Source organism: Gordionus sp. m RMFG-2023, chromosome 3 (assembly GCF_954871325.1).
Source record: "Gordionus sp. m RMFG-2023 chromosome 3, tfGorSpeb1-WG-v2, whole genome shotgun sequence".
Classification (NCBI taxonomy): Eukaryota; Metazoa; Nematomorpha; class Gordioida; order Chordodea; family Parachordodidae; genus Gordionus; species Gordionus sp. m RMFG-2023.
In genome coordinates this window covers 3,634,336-3,651,627 of record NC_088777.1, presented here as the reverse complement: position 1 = coordinate 3,651,627, position 17,292 = coordinate 3,634,336, and the positions used below count along the sequence as shown (strand labels likewise).

General features: G+C 28.2%; 1 protein-coding gene across 1 annotated transcript; it reads right to left on the bottom strand.

Moving 5' to 3' along the window:
• Positions 1-6,662: 6,662 nt before the first annotated feature.
• On the bottom strand, positions 6,663-16,798 carry LOC135926634 (uncharacterized). The gene is made up of 5 exons (XM_065462560.1): positions 16,580-16,798; positions 8,631-8,724; positions 7,159-7,351; positions 7,010-7,111; positions 6,663-6,892 (listed from the first exon to the last, which is right to left on the bottom strand). The coding sequence occupies exons 1-5, from the start codon at positions 16,632-16,634 to the stop codon at positions 6,704-6,706; spliced, it is 633 nt and encodes a 210-aa protein (XP_065318632.1). The 5' UTR covers positions 16,635-16,798; the 3' UTR covers positions 6,663-6,703.
• Positions 16,799-17,292: the final 494 nt, after the last annotated feature.

The following is a 17,292-nucleotide window of genomic DNA, read 5'->3' as shown; positions in this document are numbered from 1 at the left end:
TTTCCAACCGCGCTTTGTGCAGAGGAACCAATCAATTACTTTCTCCAATCACTTTCCTCTTTCCTTTTCTAAAATTATATAATAAAATATAAACATCGATATAATAAAACTTTACTCCGCTGCACGCGGTTGTTTCTTTTCGTTTCATCCTTATCTTTTTTGAAAAATGTAAATAGAATCATATATTTAGAAAATTTTTTATAATGACGATGATGATTGTTGTTCTAATTAGATATTTAAAAATACGCAATAAATTATTAAAATAAATAATAAGCAAAATCAATTCTCGAATGCATGATACGTATTAGTTCGCTTATAAGATCATCTTCCATATGAAGAGTTATCGTAAAAACTTGTAGAACTTTTCATACTATACTCGAAATAAAAGGATCCAAACCAAAGCTTAATACGATATTAACTCTTATTATTTCATGAACCTAAACTGTACTTTTAACGGTTCAAAATGATGTCACTTGAATCTAGTCTCAAAAGGTCTTTATACCTATTTGTACCACTTTTTGATATCTTTGTTTAAAATATTAAGCAGTCAATTTTGATTGGTAAGTATGAGTGATCATTTTAAATTTTTATATTATGATCTTGGCTTTACTACCTAATCCTGCAATTTAGGTCAATATTAATAGACATTAAAAGAGAATTTTGAATTTAGGTATTACATAAGTGAACATTTAGAAAAATAAGGTTAAATATCCGGGCTTAATGACCCATGTACAGATAGATGCAGTTTCGCAAGTAAAAGCCCTCTTTTGGGTCAACTGTGAATGAACGTAACCCTTTTTGAATAATGGTAGGGCTTGGGCAGAGTTGTTAAAAGATACTTTTTAAATAAATCTAGATACAAATACATCGTCTATAATAATATCTAGATACAGATATTTTAATCAAAAATCTATCTAGATACAGATACAGATACCAAATTTTTATATCTAGATACAGGATCTAGTTACTTTTATCTAGATCCTTTAACAACTCTGGTTCTAAATGATATACACACTAAAACTACGGGAATGAACGAAAGATTATTTAGGTGGCTATATTTATTTGTCTTTATGTTTTTTTGCTCTCATGATGGAGTTAATAGAAAGAGATCTGGCAGAACAATCTAAACAAGCGTAATCCCAAGCGAGGATTATAACTTAGTTTTACGAGATTAGGGTCTTCCCATCAGGTCTGGGTTCCGAAAGAATACTTGCGTATCTCACGATTCTATTGATGATCTAATTGTGGCATAGTGTTTGGATAATCAACTTTTTGAAAAACGACAGTATAGAAGATGGTGGCTCTAGTTATTGATATGGGTTTCACAGGGGACACATAATCTATATATTTAATATAATTTCGAAATTTAAATTTATATTTCGAAATCGTTTTGCAAATCTAATTAATCGGTTATTTTGAAATATAAATGTCGCCAACTGATATGGCCACCATGGTAAAAAGATGAGACAGATTGTAAGAAGAAAATTTTGATATCATGCAATTTTCTTTTCCCAGACTTGTAAAATATTTTGAACATAATAAAAATATAGAGGATTTAAATTTTGGTAAATAAAATGTAGAAGGATAATATATTATCTAATAAATCAAGCAGCTTCAACCTAAAAATAAATCTATAGATATTCTTCATAAATTTGTTTTATATTTAGAATGTCTAAGCCTCTAATTTCAGAAAGATTGAAAAATATCTCAAAACGTTCGGTGTAATAACTACACCCAATAAATAAAATTTAGTTCAAACTAAATTGATTAATCCTCTACCATTAGAATCATAAATTGGTTGATAATCCCTCATAATATTAATCTGATTAAGGCAGGAGATTAGCTAGCAAAGGGGGACATCAGGAAAAAGCTTCCAAGATTCAAAACATTTAGATTAAAATATTTTAAAACAGCCTTCGTCATTAATTAATCTTTGATTTTATGGAGTTAGTAGAGATGGTGTTAAGAATTCTCTCAGTAAAAATAGCATAATGGCCTAAAATAAAAATTTATTTTCAGAAGATAAAAATCTCATTTAAATCCCTATTTTCTTTGTATTTCTAATTTATTTTTAAAAATATTTTTATTATACTTATATTTAATACAGCTTTAGTTGACTCCAAAAAAATTGCAGAAAGTATTTAAGAACTTAAATAGTAATTAATCAAATGTTGATCAATATTTTATTAAATTATGTGATTGTTAAGTGTTCAAAGAAGAGCTTAATGAATTCGGTATTCGCATATCTTTACACTTTGATCAAGACAAGCCCATTGTTATGATCAGTAGAATAATATTAAAAAATAAATCTCCTTATTCATACTTTTTGTTTTAGTATTGTTGAAAAATCTGGGTTTAGTCTATTTAATGAGCCTAGAGATTTTGCCTTAAGAATTTGAACCTTTCTACCATCGTTTTGAAAAATCTAGTAGGTAATATTATTTTTGGCTAAATTTATCGGTTTTAATTAAAAGAAATGTAAAGTTCTCATCAAGTTCATGAATATTTAATAGTTTTTCTAATATATTTATATTTTATATATTTTGACCACTATTGTTCACTAGCACACAAATAAATGGCGTGTATTCTTCTTTAAACATTAGAAAAAATTATATCGGCAATGATACCTCCAAAATAAATTAAATGGGTTTAGTACTATTATAATTTTTGTTTTGGTGGGTGGCCATTAGTTGATTTTTTTTATTAATAATTTCATTTTATTCTTTGTGGATACTAAACTTATTAAAGCATTTACCTCTACTAACGAAGCACTAAGGAATGTTATAAGTTTCATCGTTGGTGCTTTCAATCGTTCTGCCAACTTCACACTTAAATCATGACGCCTATATAAGGCGGATAACCGAATTAATAACTGAATATAAATTTTACTAATTAAGCACTAAATAATGACGCGAACGGTATTATTTTGTTTTTTGTAAGCGCCCATGTTGTTTATTTTAGTTTTTTCTTTTAAATAATTTTTTTAAATTTTAAATGGGGTTACTAAAACTGATTATAACAAATAACCTATACTAAACAAAACACTAAGAATGTATTCATAGTTAGTGCCAATCGTTTGGTTAAAATCATGATGTCGTAATTTTTATTTAGCTTATTATTTACAACTTATAAATATATTAATCAAGTACCAAATAATTGTGCGAAAACAAGATTTTTATTGCACCTCCAGTTTTTGTTTTGGTGTACGGCCATTTTTTGGTTTATTTTGTTAATAGAAATAGTAGCGAAAACCGGATATTTATTACTAATTTGTCTTGGTGTGCCGCCATTTAATTGTTTGATTTTTGTTTATTTCTTCAACAACTTTTTTCTTATTTGGATCTACTAAAATGATCGAAACACGACCCTTTACCAATTAAGCACTATAGAATAATTTTAATTTTATCGGTTGCGCTTTCAATCGTTCGGCCAACTTCACGCCTTAATCGTGACATCATAACTTTTATTTAGCTTGCAACCTATAAGGCGGTTAACCAAGTTAATAACGGAATTTAAATTTACTAATTAAGCACTAAATAATAACAAAAAGAGTAATTATTTTCTTCTAGTAAGCTGTTTATTTTTGTTTTTTTCTTTTTATAAATTTGTTTTATTTTAATTGGAGCTACTTAACTGATTAAAGTACTAACCTCTACTAATGAAGCACCAAGGAAAAGGGGGTTAGTATCGAACTTGAACCTGGAGCTGAAAACAGTTTTTGAAGAATTTAGTGATCCCGTACCGAACCTAAACTCTTTTTAAATTAATTCCTAAGAACCCTAACAGAACCAGGGTTCAATCGGGTTCATTGAATTTTATATTTAAAATCATATAATAAGATATCTGCATAATTGTAAATACAATTATTAATAAATTTAATGAGACTTCTGACCTCCTTGAAATAATTAGACTATTTTGAAAATTAGATTGCAAGTTTTATATTGCTGCTAAATGCATTCAACCTGCGAATGCCCATTTTTAAATAATAATAATAATTAATGTAAAAATTATAAATTTTAAAATATTTTAAAATTGGAACCAGTATTACACTTTTTTAAACATCCAAAATTTTTACGTAAAGTTTATTAATTATTTACATTTTCCACCTTTAAATATAATGCTTATACAAAATGATAAATTTATATGATAGATGGTGCTAAATAATATTTAGATTAAAATTACAATTTATCATGAATTCCATCTAACACTTTAAATCCTAACTCTTTCAGCTGGAATCTCTGAAAAATCAGACCGTAGAGATGGTGCTGCCAGAATTTTGATTTCCAATGATACTATTTCACCTATTAACGCTAATATTTTTCAGCAACTTCTAGAAAAGCATTTATATTATTGAGTCCCCTTTTAACATTCATCCGCATGGCTCTTCTCCTATCCCCTTTACCTGTCATGAAGTTCTTAAGTGTTTAAAGTCCTTTAAAAAAGGGACAAAAAGTGGTTTAGACGGGTTCAGACTAGGTTTTTTTTCCTGATTTAAGCTAATGCTTTGATAGTGGTTTCAATGTCGCTTTAATAAAATCATTAACCGAACTTTGTAAAAATATCCTAATGCTCGAAGTTCCTATACGCCTTATTCTTTTTGGTGCACGTCTTGTTTCTTTAACTAAACTGGATGATGCGGTTATAGTAATTAGGATCCGGTCTAAGGCCAGTTCCTTCCTATTTCCCTCACAATTTAGTTTTTGAAGTTAGAGGTGGGTGCGAAGTGGCCTCACATGTAACGCGTATTTTTATAAACACTGATGCTGATAAGGATTTCTGCAAATTAGACTTCAGAATTGCCTTCCGCAGCACATCGGAGCTTATTTTTACTCTCTTTCTTACAAAATTTTCCAAAATATTAGAATTTCCTTAATTCCTGCTATGGATTTCCCTCGTTACTCAAATTCGGAGAGTTTTCCATTTCCTCTGAAGAGGGAATTCAGCAAGGTGATCCAATAGGTCCCTTGCTCTTTACTATAGGTGTTAAGGATTTGAACAAAAATTTAAAGCCTGATTTAAATTAGACCTAAATTTATGATATCTGGACGAGGGCTATTATGGCGGATCTTTACCCAATGTTATGTTGACCATCGAATACGTTGAAATGGAAGTTCCGAAAATTGGTATTTCCTTAATAGAAAATAAATGTGAAATATCTTCCCTCAACAATAAGGATTTTATCCCTCCCGCAGATTTAAAAAAAATTCCACACTAGGAACTTTGTCTTTTAAGTTCTCCTATCGACTTTTCAACTTCCTTTTGTCAAATTATTGTGACAATTTGATTTCAATCTCTTTTTAATTCGCTAAAGAATCTTCATCATCTTCCCAAGTATCAGTTTTTTTTCTTACCTAATTCTTGCATCCATAAGTCCTTCGAATTAAAATTTAAACATTATCAATCCCTTTTAGTCCTAAAGTTTTCTGATTTTAATTGGTCATTTGCCTCATTGCCTGATTACCAGAGAGGATTTGGATTTTCACCCCCCCCCCCAATTTAATGGCAATTGCTTGTCTTCTTTTTTCTCGAATATCCTTTACGACTCTATTTCCTCGCTTATCGAGTTGAACGATCCCTTTTTTAACTTCATCTTAACAATCTGGGCTTACTCTATTTCTCCTAGGATCCTAGAATCCCATTTTCAGCCATTTAAAGAGCTTTCTAGTTCTTCAATGTGCATGTCCCTATCTATAGTATTCAACTACTCAGAAATTCAAAATAAAATACTAAAGGCCATGAATCGGTATAGGCGATGATGAGTAAAGGAAATGTTACTCACAAACAATGGGTTTCAAATTGCCATTAACCATAGGCTAGGTTGTCTCACCCCGTCTGTTGACATCTGTGCAGCCTGCAATAAGCAAGTTGATCCATTTTCTAGACATTGTTTCTCTTGCCTCAAAATCGGTGGCCCTTTTTTACGACATGACAATCTAAATAGGTTCGGCAAATCTTTGATGTCGGTCGGTTTCCCCAATAGCATGGAGCTGTTAGGTCTTCTAAATGAGGATGGTGAACGCCCTAATGGCATGTCTTTACATCATTCTGGGTCGGCGACAAAAGACTTGTCCGAGTTGTGTCATGTGTTACCTCATTTCCCGCTAATAGAAACTACTCTTGGAACTCCAAGAAATCTAAAAAATGCGATAAACATAGGTCCCTTTTTTATCTCTCTAATATTAGTGTTTTGGGAAACCCCGGTCACCAACCCCTAAAATTTTTTAAGACAATTGGGTAAAAAAAATTTCAATAATAACGGGGATTCAAAACAAGTCCCTTTCCATCAAGCAAAAAATTTAATTTGAAATCCTAAAAGGAAATTACAAATTTAGAGTAAATAAAATTTTGATAGCATTTTAATTATTTTCATAAATGTTATAATAATTGGGATATTAAATTCATAGGGAATTTAGCGCCTTCTTAAATTATTTGCTGAAGTCCATTTATAAATATTTAAATAATCTTATTTAACCCTAAATGTACTCAAAGAAGTACAGATGATTATCTCACCCTATAAATCTCAAAACAATTTTAAACTTTTTAGTTTTTGAATATAAAAGTGTGGCTATTTTATACAAGTCAAAAGCACATTTCCAAACAAACAAAATAATCTCAATTGTGATATAAACAAATTTATAGTTATATTAGCTTTTTTTATTATATATATATAGAACAGAATGGATTAAGGGGAATATATATTTTTTTAATTGCAAATTTCAAGAATGCAAGATACGTTTATACTTCCACCTACAAAACGGTATTGATAAAAATTTTCTTTAGGTAAGCTCCACGATAAGCTATATAAGATATAGTTTTCGTATGTGCCCAAGAGTGTGTGGTTCGAATTATCTATTCGTAACGATACCAAGTTATTGGATATTGTTAATGTAATCTATGGATATAATATTCGATAAAAAAGAATAAAATAATATTAATTCATTATCCTTTAGCTATCATATTTTTCCATTCCTTCCCTTCCATTTCCTTTCCCTAAAATTTTTGCCTTTACATTTACGTTTCTGAATTCCATACACATATATTGTACTGTACTCTGTAATGGCATCATACACAAAACGATCGTTGCACCAATGCTTTCTAAACTGATTTCCATCTAAAAAAAGAGTATTATTATTATAATGTTGGAACCAATTAAAGCACCTTAGCTTCGATTATCAATGTTCTGTTGAGTGCATTTAATCTAAATAAGTTAAATAATTGAATCTTCTCATATAGAATTAAAGTTTTATTGTTGGTATACTCCGTTGAATGACTTTCAAATCCCATTTCACCACCTTGGATGAGAGCTTTTATTGTATTATTGCTCGCTCTACTAAGATACAGTTGTGAAAACCTTTGTTTAAGATATAAAATATAATATTAATAATTTTATATCATTTATAATGTTTAATATAATCCATAAGTTATGACGGCATAATGGGGTTATTCGGAATCTTCACGTGAAGATTGGAGATCTAGATCTCATGATTTTGTAGAATCTATAAATTATATATCTACGTATTTTCGATATAAATAAATGCTACAGAAATTTAAAAAAAGTCATAATTAGTTTATTATTTTTTAAAAAAAATTATTTTATCATGTAGAAGCTTAAAATAAAATAAATCTTTTAAATATTTTCTCCCATCATAAACTAACTATTATAGTAAATACTTTTTTAAATATTTTTTATTATTATTGTTGGATTAAATTAGAATATAAAATCTTATGGTTGAGTTTGGAAAATACCTTATAGAATAAAAGGTCATCAGAATTAGTGTTGTTAAAAGGCTCGTTTTGAGCTGATTTTTTAAAAAGGTCTAACTCAATATTTCATCTAGAATAATATTGTGCAAGCCTGAAAATTTTGTTTGTGAAGAAACAAAGGTTTGGACATCTATTAGCGAAATCTCGAGGCTTACTCAATGCCGTTTAACAACACTAACCAGAATATTCCAGTTTTTGAGACTATTTATTGAGGAAATTTTATAAATCCGATTAAAAGAGTCCCATGTCTGCAATTCATAAGAAAGGTATTCTAAAGATGCTAGATTACATTTCAGGTAAGATCAGATTTTTAAAATTTAAAAAGACGCCCTCAAGAAATGATTCAAAATTGAATATAACGCACTCCCCGGAAAAAACCCATTGACCCTAAATATATATAAGAAATGACCTCTCTACCATAACTATGATGCCTAAGATAATAATGACTAAAAAATAATTAAGTTATAATGACAAATTCTTAAGAATCTCCTTATACCCCTATCCACTAAACAGAAACAAATTTTATATTATCGAAGAGAAATCTTGGTATAGAAAAAATTTAAAAAAAAAACGCCTTGATGGACTAGTTTACAATAAATTTATAAATTTGAAAATAGTGTTGTTAAACGGCTCGTTTTGAGCCGATTTTTACAAACGGCTAATTCAATACTTCATCCAATTACCCAAGTCTGAAGATTACTGATGATAGAAGGTACAAATGACCAGACATATATTGTCGAAATCTTGAGACTTAGGCAATATTTTTCTGACTAAAATGTTGAGTTAGCCGTTTTTAAAAATCGACTCAAAACGAGCCGTTTAACAAGACTATTTGAAAGAAATATTTATAAAATCTAATTTCTCACTCTAATATATCTTTAGTCAAAAATATATCGAATAGATTAGGATAATGATCACGATGTTGCTGCCAACATAAATGTTTGTATTCTGCCGGTATAACTAAAAAAAAGAAATGTTTAATTTTTTTACAACGATCAGTATTTCTTTATATATATATTTTTCTATTTAGTGAAAATTTTAATAACAAGAACTTAATCGAAACCGAATTCCCTAAGAGAGGTCCGAACTCACCCCAGGTCCAGACTATCCCAGGTTCGTGTCCTTAAATCGATCTTTGTTTGGTCTGTGGTCCTAAAATGCCCAGCCAAATTAATTTAAATTCCTGAAAACGGGTTCGGGTTCACACCCTTTGTTAAATATTAGTAAATGTATATCAAATAGCCATTTTGTTAGACCAATGTGGTCTCGTTCATTGATAGTATAAACAGAGATAGCTGCCCTTTATTATGTTTATAGCCCAGCTTCTGACGCAGGCCGCGTCTATATGAAGAGGCGAACGTTGCTAAAGTTGATATATATAGTAAACAATATGACATTCATTCATACCTACATTTTACCTTAATAAGCATAATTTTTTTAATAATTTTATAATATTACAAGATTGCAATTATCACAAGCCAGTTAACTTATTTCAACAAAATTATATTTCTTATCTGAACTTGAAAAAAAAAATTCAACACAAGATATATTTATGCACAGCACAAATATTTTCAATATAACTTACTAATTTTTTTTAATTATTTATTAATTTTTATTTCTTGTTTTTTTCTTCTTCTTTTAAATTTCTTACCAAAGTCAACTTAGAATAATTATTCAATCCACAAATGGGTCCACACTAAATATTCTAAAGCCAACAAATAATAATTCACTATCAAGATAATCTTATATAACATTTGACATATCCAAAACATCAATACGATCAATTTATTTTTTCTCTCTCCTCAAATAAGCTTACTTATCAATCACCGGTTCCATCATCAGCTTTCATCAATTATATTGAATAAGCAATGTCATCGCAAAGACTACAGAATAATACGTTAGTTAATTCAGCATTTAAATTAATTAAACCTTTATTAGATTACATTACAATATGTCAACATAATGTGATAATAATTTTTTTTAGGGCTGGGAAGGAAGACCTTAATTTTTCAGAAGTTGCAAAATTCAGCATTGCACCTAGAAAAGTTAACTTTAAATTACACTAAAATTCTGTGTTGTTAAACGGTTCGTTTTGAGTCAATTAAGCGGCTGACTCAATATTTTATCCAGAAAAATATTATGCAAGCCTGAAAATTTTGCTCATAGAAGGAATATAGGTCTAGACATATATTATCGAGATCTTGAGGCATAGGCAATATTTTTCTGGCTAAAATATTGAGTTAGCCATTTAATAACACTATTAAAATTATTTTATCCCATTAAAATGTAATCATAATCGTAAATTTCCAAGCAATTTTTTTTATAGATAATAAATGGAATTAAGCTTACTTTATAGGTAATATAGTATTATGATTTAGAAATATAATAAAGAAAAAAAATAATAATTTAAAATTAATAATAATGGGCCATTTTGCGGATTGAATTTTATAGAGTTATGTATTTTTAATTTTATATAAAAATTACATTAAAGGATTACTTTTTAAATATATTTAAAAAAAAATATACAATTATTAATTCTAATTAATTTATTATTGAATGAATTGAATAATTTAATTTTTTATAACTTGTTTATATCATAAGTTAAATTCTTAATAAAATAAATCTAAATTCATTTAATATATTAGTTTTAATTAAGAGCAATTAAATTGCTTACCTAGTAGATTATAGCTAGCTTATAAAAAATAAAAATATTAATTTTTATGGATATTGAAGAAAATTTAGCATATTAATAAAGGGTAAGATTTTATCAATTCTGTGGCCCAAGTTATTTCAAAAGATTTTATTGAAAGATGATTCCATTCCATCAATATTTACTTTCTAAGCCTCTTCATCGATGTATTATTTAAAAAAATAAACTTTTAAGACAAATATTATTTTAACATATCAAATAATTATCTGATCCTTATTAACCACATGATAGAAACCAAAGTTGTCACAATATTGTTTTCAAGATATATAAATAAAATTTCCTATTTAATTAAAGGATGTATGTGGGAACCTAATATCCATATTTTATTTAAAAATTTGAATTTGTTTGAACTCCCGTGCTTAGAAAATTGAGATCAATGACAAAATATCAGTCAAAATTGTTTTTTAAAAAAACGAATTAAGATGGATTCCTATTATGATATAATATAACCGGTTGGAGCCATCTTTCAAAATTATTTTCACTCATATTATAAAATTATAATACATAATTTATGGATTGTAAAATAGATCATAAGGGGACAATTTTCTTAAAATTGAAAATATATCAAAAAAAGAACAAAAATAAATTTTGATATTTACTACATATCAATCAACTGTAAACAATTTTCGCAGGTGTGCCATGAATACCTTTTATTGTATGTGGAACGAAAATTTAAAGACTTTATTCTTCTTGAAAGAACCAGAAAATGTTGCCCTTAATTTTGCAAGAAATCAAGTGGGTTCTATCAGTTGGGAGAAAAGATTGACAGCTGTTTTATATAAGAAACTAATTTATAGTAATTCCTTAGAATTAAACATGGAATATATGATTCCACGGGCAGAATTCCAATATGATAATTTTCCGTATAAAAATAATTATTATTTTATACAATTCGTTAGTTATATTTATGTGCTTATTCAGATAGATGGCAAATTGAAAAGATCATACTAATCGTATTCCATGATAATTCGTAGTTATCTGCTTCGGGCCTAATTTATCAAGCCCGGTCCGCCTCAACATTTTTTTACAGGCTGAGTACGGGCTGGGCCTACTTTTGCAGATCTCTAATTATTATTTAAAGAAAGATCTATGGGCAGAATGGGGTATGTTTTGGTCGGGAAATGTTTATATATTATTTGTTGGATCAATCACGTGGTCTCGTTCATTGATAGTATAAACTGAGATAGTTGCTCGTTATTATGTTTTAGCCCAGCTTCTGAGACAGCGTCTACATGAACGGAGGGAGAAGAGAGGGGTAGAAACATTTTGCATCCATTTTTTATTGAGGAGGGGGGGGGGGTGTAGTGGGTAGGCGCCATTAAGGGGGGATGTTAGGGGTTATCTATTAAATTTTTATAGGATAATATTGATTTATATAATAACATGATATTGCTGATCATCGACCAAGTTTATATATTGCAAACAATCATAGACATTATTTTCCAAATAAAACTTTCTGCTATTCTTTTAAATGTAAAATAATTTAAGTTTTTCTTTTTAAAATTTATGAAAGGAGTATAAGGTTAATTAAATGGTAAAACATCGTCGCCGAAAGCGACGCGTTTTTTTAGGGGGGTACCCATATGTTTTTGAGGTAGAAGGGGAGGGTTTACATCCAGTGAAAATCCTGTCTTGTAGACGCTGGATACAGGGATTAACCATCGTTGAGATCCTCGGTTCTATCAGAGATCCGGAGCCCCAACTCTTTATAAAAGGAGGGCGTGAGAGCCAAACAATGTTAAAGTGGATATAACAATATGACAGTCATTCATACCTACATTTTACCTCCACGAGTAGAAAGAAAATAATTATAATATTACAAGATTACAATCATTACAATCCAGTAATCTATATGCATTTCAACAAAAATTATGTTTCTTATCCGAATTTGAAAATAAAAATACACTTGCACAATTTTAATCATTTGTTAATTGCTTATTTGTAGTTAATACACTTAGAATAATTAGTATTCAATCCATAAATAGGTGCACATTAGATACTCTAAAGCTTAAAAAATAATATAATTCACTATCAAGGTAATCTTATATTACTTTTGACATATCCAAAACATCAATGCAATCAATTTTATTTTTCTCCTCAAACAGGTTTACTTATCAATCATTGATTCTATCATCAAATTTCATCATGATTGAAAATGTAAAATCACGCTCTTCATTACGATGACTACAGAATAATACGCGAGTTAATTCAGCATTAAATGAATTATGCCTTTATTAGATTACTTTATAAAGACATTAGTTTTCAGAATTTGTAAAAAAAAAATCAACAGCATGGTTCCTAGAAGAGCTACCGTAAATTAGACTAAAATTTTCGCATTTTTAAACGGTTCGTTTTGAGCCGCTTTTTAAAAACGGCTGACTTACTATTTTATCCAGAAAAATATTACTCATGCCTGAAGATTTTCCTCGAAGGAACAAACGTTTTAGACATATTATCATAATATCGAGTACTTTTCTGGCTAAAAGATTGAGTTAGCAATCAGCTTAAAATGGAGCTGTATAAACACTACTAAAATTATTAATCATAATCGTAATTCGTATCCGAGAAATTTTTTTTTATAGATAATGGAATTAAAGTATACTTTTTACTTTCAGGTAATAATGTGATATGATTATAGAAATTATAATTACAAAAAAAAAATTAATAATAATTTTAAAATTTATAATAAAATGAGCCATCTTGCGGATTGAATTTTATAGAGTTATATATTTTTATAACCTTAAATATAAAATAATATTTATATATATTTATAATTATACCTGATTTTGTGGATATAGCAAAAATCTTATTAAACTTTGCCTTTATTCCAGCGAATTTTTTTTTTGATTTCATCATAACTAAGATAATATCTCTTACCAATCTCCTCCCATTTGATTTTGCTACCAGCAGTGTCTCTGTATTTAAGGTCACTAATACACCACAAATATCTATAAGGTCTAATAGTTTCCATTAATTGAAATTCGTTAGCCATTTTTATTCCCTCAATTCGCAAAAGTTTGAGGAAAAAATGATTAAATTTTTACGAATCGTATAATTTTTAAGAATCACATGATATGCGCAAAATCTAAAAAATCATTTAGGCCAACATTTTAATTTACCATTAAAAATAGCTTATATTATTTTTTTCGTTAGATTGGCGCAAATTGCGCGAGATAATTTTTATGCAATTTTTGATATTTAGGATACAGCCTAAAGTGATTTAAAACTAATGGACAAGCGTAATAATATGGAAAGAATTGAGGACGATAGTATTGAATAAATACGGAAGATTGATGGTTAAGAATATAAAATCAATCGTGGAATATGGAATCCGTGAGGATTAGGAATATCTCAATAGAGCAAAACTAATTTTACAATGTGTAGTATATATTAAATAAAGTTCTTTATTTTCCAAAAAGATAAAAAAAAAAGGTTTTATTTTTAATAATAATCTTGGTGTATATATATATACAAAATTAACATCAATTTACGGAATACGGAATAAAGCGCATACGCCCTCTCTACGTTGTAGTTACAACAGAGCTACGCTAGGTTTTCCTCATTTCCATCTAATTGGAAGATTTAAGTTAAGTGTAAAGTAAAATATGAGGAGCCCTTCACACGTTTGTGGGCAAGCCGCACGTACTTGTACGCATAATAGTTCGTGCACTATTATTTAAACGTCTGTGGGCTGGAACAGATAAGGGAGGACCAAGAGAACAGCCCACACCCAAAACCTACGGCCCTATTGTATTTAAAAGTAAAGTGGACGGTGACATCAATTTAATATTAAATATAAATCTTTCTATATAACGTTTAAACATCAATTTAATATTAAATAAATATCATATAATATAACGTTCCTAGCCTTAAGTCTTCTACAATAAAAAAAATCCATTAATATAATTGTTAATTATATGTATCAAAAACCATCCATTGATTAAAGAAAACACAGTTATTAATCTAATTAATTTAATTTATTGAATAATTTAATTTTTATAATCTGTTATATATCAAATGTAAATTTCTTAAATAAAATGAATCTAAATTAAATTAATAGAATATACATTGAAGCGATTTAGAAATCGAATAAAGCGAAATTAAAATAATTTAAAGCAAAATTAATAAATAATATTGAAAATGTATTAAATAATATATATCTTTAAATATACATAATTTTTACACCTATTAAAATTATTCTTTCTTCAATTTTTGATTCAGCCTTTAAGACGTAGGCATAAAAATCTTTTTTTTCAAAAAAAGCTATTTGCAATCTTGCAAAATAACCTTTAATATTTTATTTCTTTTATTCAAAATTAAATATTTAACGTTTTAAGAACAACTTTTAAGATTATAGTTTTCTAAAATATTATTAAAAAATTTTTTTTTTCAATTTTTGCTCAATTATTATTATGTAATAAAACATTTTATTTTTAGTTGTTTAAAAAATTATTACATTCGATTTAATATTTAAAAAAATAACAAAAAAAACGTTTGCGCATGCGCCTCTCACCTACTTTAACCAAGCATTTGCAGCTTACCTTTTGCCATTTATAGTTTACCATATATGTATATTTGCAGTTTAAGTCAAGCCCATAATATTTTATATCATCACACAAAAGTAGTTTTGCTAAATGAAGTCAATATTTTAGCTAGAAAAATATGGCCTATTCCTCGAGATTTCGCTAATTGATGTCTAAAACCTTTGTGCCGTCTATGAGAAAAATCTTCAGGGTTGCGTAATATTATTGGGGACAAAATATCAGAGTTGTTAAAAGATACTTTTTAAATGGATCTAGATACAGATACATCGTCTAAAATAATATCTAGATACAGATATTTTAATCAAAAAATCTATCTAGATACAGATACCATATTTTTATATCAAGATACAGGATGTAGATACAAGTATCTAGATCCTTTAACAACTCTGCAAAATATTGAGTTAGCACTTTTTAAAAATCGGCTCAAATCGAGCCGTTTAACAACACTACACAAAAGTTACTTACTATGATAACATTTTTTCAAATTTTATTAAGTAACAACAGTGATATAAATATTTATGAACAATTACATTAACAAAAAAAATTTATAAATTTAAAGAAATTATTTTAACATATATTTTAAAACCTAGTTATCTGTTAATTTGCAAGCGTATAAGGCAAAAATAAACATCTAAGTATACGCTGTCTAAATAAATTTGTATTAAGAGCTATGATCCCTTCAAATCTTTCAAAGATTATACAAGTAGTCTAGGCAAAGATTCATGTCCCAATAAGCAAAAAAGACTAGTATTTTTTATCAATTTAAACATCACATATGTGTTATTTAAACAGCTCGTTTTGAGCCGATTTTTTTAAAAAAATGGCTTGCTCAAATATTTCGTTCAGAAAAATATTACGCAAGCTCGAAGATTTTGGATTTTGCTCATAAGAAGGAACAAAAGGTCTAATATATTATCGAAATTTCGAGGGTTAGGGCAATATTTTTCTGGGCTTAAATATTGAGTTAGCCGTTTTAAAAAGTCGGCTCACCGTTTAACAACACTATCTAAATCTTGTAAATGAAAATTTTTTTAAACGTTATCAAGACCTCGTAACTGATCAAAAAAGCATATTATTTAAATAAAAAAAAATTTAAATGGTATTGGGGGGTCGCATCGAAAAGAATCTTTTGTCTCTCCTGAATAATTCCCTAAAAAATGCTACTTACTATTTCAGTGGTTAACGAACATACATGATTTGGAATTGAAGAATGTATAAAGTGATTGTTTTTTTAACAGACTTTCTTCCTTTAACTCCATAAAACTTTTATACATATTTGTCGGTTCTAGGATTGGAGTGCTCCCCACTCGACATTTTTTAAATTTTTGAGTTAGAAGGGGATAGTAACTTATTTATTCTCCCAATATATAATTAAAAATATTAATCTTTTTACCACTAAGTTATATATATAGCTTCTGTCAAAATTGATCAATAAGCCATTCCTATATTTTGATTTTTAAAATTTAACGTAGATTTTCTCGTTTTAAACATTTTTTCCGCAAAGTGGAGCACCTCTAATTCCTAGGTCCGACGATATATTATTATTAAATTATTTATATACCTATTCGATCGGCTTTGGCACAAATCAAGATACAAGCGAATAAAATGAATAGCATTTTTTTTAGGAATTATAATAGAAAGGGCTTGCTTAGTTTAATTTTTTTTTAAAATTATTTATCTTATAGGTCATTTTTTTAAAAATAGATTTATTAAATTATCTAAAATATATATTAAAATTAACCTTCATTGTAAAAGAAAATATAATTTATATAGAAAGAAAAATATCCGACAATGATTAAATTTTATATTATTTTTTGGTAAATTTCGAAACAAAAAACCTTGAATTAGATATTATAAAAATATAAATAAAAGGAAAAAGTTAAAGATAAAAACCATTGCTATCAATGAAATTTTTTTTTAATTTATAAGCCAATTAATATAAACAGACTCTTAGTGAGGAAAAAATTGATCGAGATAACGTGCTTAATTAAACCCCCTTTACTAACTTATAAACCCACAAAACAGTTATTTTTACCCCTCCCTATCTTTATATATTTTAACCCCCCTATCTCCCTCTAAGAAAAAAATTATGTGGAAGGGAATTTCTCATAATTCTTCCCTCCCCCTTCCCACTTCCCCTCGATTATTTTATTTCGACATAAATTTTAAGGGCGAGGATTCAGAATCTTTTGCCAAGTTTTATCTTTAATCAGTAAGTCCATTGGTAGGCAAGATTATTGGAGTAAAAAGACCCGCGACGCGAGCGTAATCCTA